The 6000-nt window shown below is 42.5% G+C and overlaps 1 protein-coding gene across 1 annotated transcript in view; it reads right to left on the bottom strand.

Moving 5' to 3' along the window:
* Positions 1–1288: 1288 nt before the first annotated feature.
* BCAP31 (B cell receptor associated protein 31) overlaps positions 1289–6000 on the bottom strand; it is a 360261-nt gene continuing 355549 nt past the window's right edge. Inside the window, exon 13 of the mRNA XM_044079292.1 lies at positions 1289–1416. Within this exon, the coding sequence (XP_043935227.1) occupies positions 1289–1416 (128 nt within the window). The remainder of the gene's footprint in view (positions 1417–6000) is intronic.

Genomic DNA, 6000 nt, shown 5'->3' with positions numbered 1-6000 from the left:
ATAGTCTGGGCAGAAGGGGGTATAGCTAGTAAACCTGTGCCAGCCTTCCCCAGGTGACTGAGCGAGCGACTGTGTGTAAATCAAACCTCAAAGTGTGTGCGTGTCAGTTACTTGGGTAGGGAAACAAAGCACTAATTGGACAGAGGGTGATGGAGGTCTTGGATTAGTCACTCAGCTGAGATCTCAACTTTACAGCTGTGCCAGTGGGGAGTCTTACTGAGGATCTGGAGGAAGGAGAGGGAGAAACCAGCCCTGGACTGACTGGTCTCGGTGTGCTCTTCAGGGAAACTGCACTTGATGCAGAGCTGCATCTGGACATAATGTTGTGTACTTGTCATCCTCTCAGTGAACGTCCCCCCACTGTTGCCAGAGGTGAGGATTGAGGGTTCTTGATGAACTGGTCCACTGGAGGGTCATCATACTATCCTTGCAGGATAACCCATATAGCTAAGGCTACTGCAGCAGTAATCAATATGATAAATACTGACCGATGGTACAGTATAAAAACAAGGAAGTTTAATGCAGTCACAGTTAAATATCCTGTTCAACATAACACCAAAGGATTTCAAAATACATACAGGCTTAGTAAAGTTTAAATATCTGGCTACCAGATTAGGATTTCACCAACTGCTGGAGTGCAGGCTAACAATGGACGTCTAGTGAATTATCTTCTATGCAAGTTAGCTATAGTAAACTTGCTTGGATTTTGCTCAACTGAGAAGAAACATGCACAAGAAATACTTCAATGGAGTAGGGGTAGGGGCAGAAGAGCTGCAAATATAAAAACAGAGGTCAGTTCAAGCAGGAATATCTGTAGATTCTTGAGCTGAAGTCAGAAGAGAATGGTACAGAGTTGAGACAGCTGGAGAAAACTAGCAGACACTAAGAATACAGATGGGTCCCCCATTTTTAAATAGATAGTTATTCTGCATTGTCAATCTGCTGACTTAAACAGGATGGTTTTCTATAACAAGAAATCCTACATGAACAGGATCCTACATTCTAGCAATGGTGTTTGGTGGTGAGAACACAATAAAATGCACAGTACAGCCTGACTTCAGACTTCACCTCCTCAAAGACCCTTTCCTCTAGTATTTTCCTGACCCCAACCCACAAACTGTCAGATGGTTCCAAATCAGCTATATTTGAGTAACTTCTTCCACCCCCACCACAAAATGAATAAATAAATAAAAATAAAAAATAAAACAAGGAATAGAACCTAGAATCAGATTTCAAAGAAGAATTAGTATTGCCTGTTAAGCAGGTGCTATCCCACTACTGGAACAGCTTAAACAGATGCCTCAATATACAGTACCTGAAGGGCAGCATGCTCTGCCATCAGACGGTCATATTCCTTGGTCAGTCCTTCTGCTTGCTTCTTAATGGCAGTCACTTCATTCTCAGACTTCAGAAGAGCTGCATACAAAAAGATACATAAATATTTTACTTATCCATGCTTTTTGCAAAATCATTTAGAAACTAGCCAACCTAGCAGCTATTTCACAAGCTTGGAAAACAGAGCAACAAAAGTGCTAGAAGCAGACTTTCATTGCTAAAAGGTGCAGAACTAAGTACAAGTCAAAGTAATTTGAGGAAAAAAAGGTGAGAAATTCTGGTCACATGGGTAGAAATATCTGTTGTTGTCAAATCCAATGCTAAAAGAATGTCAAAATCAAAACACACTAGAATGAGCAAGTAACAGCTGACAAAGGGTAACAAAGTGATACCACGATATACAACCCCCTTAGTTTTAATAAACGTGTTGAAAATGATAAAAATGGACAGTGCAAAATCCCATTTATTCTTTGTAATGATTCTTCATGATGCAACAAACTCAAAGAAATGGTCACTCACTGGCAATGATGTTCAAGAGGAGTGCAGCAGTGCCTCTTGCCTTCTGGAAAACTTCTCAAGTAGGAGAAGTGATGAGAGACAAAACAACTCATTCCCTTGGCTACACTGTGATGCTGACAAGGGGACTTCCTTCACAACGGTCTGGATGAACAATAAGGGTGTCATTGCACAAACTCTGTACAAAGCCTTTGCTCTATTAGGCTCTTCCATGACTTCATGGGACACTTCACTAAAGAGAACCTCTCTGGAAATGGGCACCAGGAATGGACTTCTCTGAAAGGAGGAAGAAAATCTAAGAACACTTATTATTGGCACAGTCAGAAATAACAGATTGTCACATGAAAACTTACTGAAAAAGCAATCTAAACAGTCTTGAACAAAAACTCTCAAACAGAACCAAGGAAATCTGACTGATTCTCTAGTTCCACAGCCACCAGAAGTAGGACTCTTCAGACAATAGCTACAGATCTAAGCCTCAACTTGTAAAGGAAAACCTATATGAAACCCATCCACAACCTCCAATTTCCTGCCCAGTAAACAAGCAAAGTGCAGGACTTCAACAATGGCCACAATTAAACATCTACAACTACAGCAAGTTGACTACATGACTGCACAATAATCTGTCTCTCTCTGATGCAGTCAAACTTGGGGAAGACTGCTAGAGTTAAATGTAGTTAGGGTAGTAGAGAGCTAATGACCAAAACTAGCGGGTAGCAAGTATTTTAAAATGGCAGAGTCAAACCTTGCGCTTATTCTGGTTATGAGGTCTCAGCTGTAATGTGTGGACAGAGGACAACATGGCTACATCTGCAATGTCCTGTGCAACTCCTGCTAAGAAGGCTGTAGTTGTCATTGTAACCTCGCTCATGTGTGATCTGACATTTTAGTGCAAAACCATACAGATGTTTTTTGGCAAAAGGTAATACAGTGGGCCACCCAATTAAAATTATCTGTTTAGACACAAGCAACCCCTTCTTAGCTGTCAGCAAAGTAAAAACCGTTCTGGCATTTGGATGCCTTTGGTTCTTCCCAGAAAGTACCTCAGTTGTCTGAACAAGCAAAATCAGGGAGGAAAAATAACTGGATAGCTTGGGTTCAGGTCCACTTCTATAACAACCACAGGTATAAAGGAGGTTCAACTGAGCAAGGTATCTTTGTGAAACATTAAAAGAAGGGTTCCTTTGCACATCAAGGTCTGGTGTTTTAAGATTATCCTGACTGATGCAATACTACCAACACTGCTGAAAATTTTTTTCTTTTTTCTTTAAAAAACGAGTCTGCAGAACAGCTGATTCTAAAGGAGGCAAGGTCAGCTGTTTTAGCATTAACGTTTAGGTACCAAGCTGGGGAAGGTATTTACTGGGGATGGGAGCAGAAATAAAGGATACCCTTCATGAACTGCTTGACTGGATGCCAGTGGGGATAGGCAGAAATGGTTAAAAAGTGCACCTTCACTGAGGTGAAAGCTAAGCCAGTGGAGAAAACCTAAGAGTATAATGGTAGATGTCCCTCTCTTCACTGCTGCAGTATTCACTTCAATAGGGATCTCCTGTCAAGGGAGGCCTGACATCCAAGTCAGTATACCAAAGCCTTTAGGTTGCTTTAATGCACATATGTCACACATATGCTCCTCGCGTAACATAGGGCATAAAGGTGACGTCTGGATGTACCATCCTCAGAACTGAGGACCCCAGTAGGAAAGTCAGCCACAGAGAGAGAGAGAGAGAGGTAATCAGTATATCCAGAAGAGAAAAAGGCCAGGGGGAGGAAGGAGGAAGTGAATACTGCAACAGTGAAGAGAAGGACATCTACTGTTATGGTTAGATTTTATACAACTGAACCATGTCCTTCCATTTCACTGTTGCAGTATTCGTTACAATAGGGAGAGTGTCAAAGCTCAAGAAGAAGAGGACGGACGGACCAGCAGAGCTCTCCAGGAAGCTATGAAGGATGGCCGTAGCAAAACTAGCTCTAGATATTCCATTCAACTTGTAGTGCTTGCTTGGTAAATGTATGCACAGAAGTCCAGGTACCTGCCTTAAGAATAGAGTTAGTTTCTAAGCCCTTGGAAAAAACACCAGAAGAAGCCACAGCTCTAGTAGAATGAGCCTTAACAGAAGGCTCTTACCAAGAAAGGAACAAAAAGAAATAGCTTTAGAAATCCAAGAGGAAAACAGTCTGCTTGGACACAGCCAATCCTAAGGACCTAGAATAAAAAGAAAAGCTGATCAGATCTCCTAAAAATCTTATTCAAATAAAATAGTTGTCTGCACACACAGAACATGTGCAGCACCTTCTTATTGGCAGATTGCAGAGAAGAGAAAAAAGTGGGCAAATGAATAGACTGATTAAGGGACAACTCCTTCACCACCTTGGGCATAAGAGGAGGCTTAGTAGGCAGACGCACCCTGTCCTTACGAAATACCAAAAAAGGAGAACAAGCCAAAAGCACTTGGAATTAGACACCAGTCTGGCAGAAGTAAGGGCTAACAAAAATACAGTCTTCCAAGAGCAATGTTGCAAGGAAGCAGAGTCAATTTTTCTAAACCAAAATTAAGATCCCAGGGAGGAACAAGCATTTCTGGGAGGCCTAATATGAAGGATGCCTGTAAGGAACTGTTCAGTTTCAAATCAAGAAGCTAAATGAGGTGATAAAGGCAGACAAGCACACAGCTGACAAGTGTGCCTTAACACAAGGATAAGCCAATCCAGCACTGAACAATTCACACAGATAAGAGAACCAAAGGAATATCCACAATGGATCCAGGTTACGAGAAAGACACCAAACAGAAAACCTCTTCCATTTGGATAAGTAGGATTTTATGGTATTGGGCTTCCTGGCCTCCTGCAGGACTCCTACTATGTCCTCAGAAAAGATGTGTCTGTGGAATCAGAATCCTGTCACCCACAGTGTCAGATGAAGAGTGGACAGGTGGGGGTGAATGAAAGATCCCTTGTCTTGTGCGAGTAGTCTACCCTGTGAGGTAACTTGTGATGGACTGCCCTTGGCTAAATGTAGAGCAGGGGAACCAATGCTGTCTTGGCCAAAAGGGAGGCCCCAACAAGATTTTGGGATCATCTTGCTGAATTTTGAACATGACTTTTGGAATGAGAGGGAAAGCATAAACAAACATCCAGTTTCAAGAAAAAGAGGGGGGGTGGTGGTCCACCTTCCAAACCAAAGGACCTAGGACTCTGGCACAAAATAGAGAAAGTTGTCTGTTCAGTGGGGAGGCAGAAAGATCAATCTGGGGATTACCCCACTGGTGGACAATGTCCAAAACACATCCCTGTGAAGCATACATTCTTTGGATCGAGTTATGGACTTGCTCAGAAAATTTGCCACGATATTTTGACCGGAGGAATGTAAACTGCCTGAAGATTCACTTGATACTGGATAGCAAGTTCCCACACTAGGAGTGCCAACTCACAAAGACAACAAGACTTTGCCCCCCCTCCCCCCACCCCGGTCTGTTTACATACCACATCACTGTGGTATTGTCTGTAAACACCCTGACAGGTCCTGGGGAGAGGAGAAGAACCAGCAGAACTTATCTCTGACATTGCTGTATTTTCTGTTGATGAGGTGACCAGACTCCCTGCACCTTTAGGGAGCAAAATGCTGCTCCCCATCCCACATCTGAAGGGTGCATGAACAGCTCCCGAGAGGGAAGAAGTGGATGAAAAGTGAACCCTGTATTTAGAGTCAACTGCTGAATCTACCACTTAAGTTCTTTGAGATAAGGCAGAAGTGGAACTACAAATTCGATGGAATGAGCATGTTGAAGCCAACTTCAGAAACCACTGAAACTTTCGCATGTGGAGTTTGGCCAAAGGAAGCATAGGAATGGTGGAGGCCATGAACCCCACAGCTCTCAAATTCCCTGGCTGTTGATGAAACCAGAGAAAAGGGTTTGAAAAAACAAAATGAAAGTTAAGGTCTAGGGAGGAAACAAGAATGCCAGCATATGCACAGTTTGGATTTTACACCTCAAAAAGACATGATCCTGAGGAGTCAGAAAGGACTTTTTGAAATTTATAGTGAATCCTAGGCTTTGCAGAAGGGAAATGGCAAAATGGAGATATTGTTAATAAGGTCTTTGGAGAGAAAGCCTGAAACAGGAGGTCATCCTATTAGGGAAAGAC

This window comes from Protopterus annectens, chromosome 8.part0 (genome assembly GCF_019279795.1).
Source record: "Protopterus annectens isolate FY-2018-M chromosome 8.part0, PAN1.0, whole genome shotgun sequence".
Lineage (NCBI taxonomy): Eukaryota > Metazoa > Chordata > Ceratodontiformes > Protopteridae > Protopterus > Protopterus annectens.
This window is presented reverse-complemented; position numbering and strand designations above follow the sequence as displayed.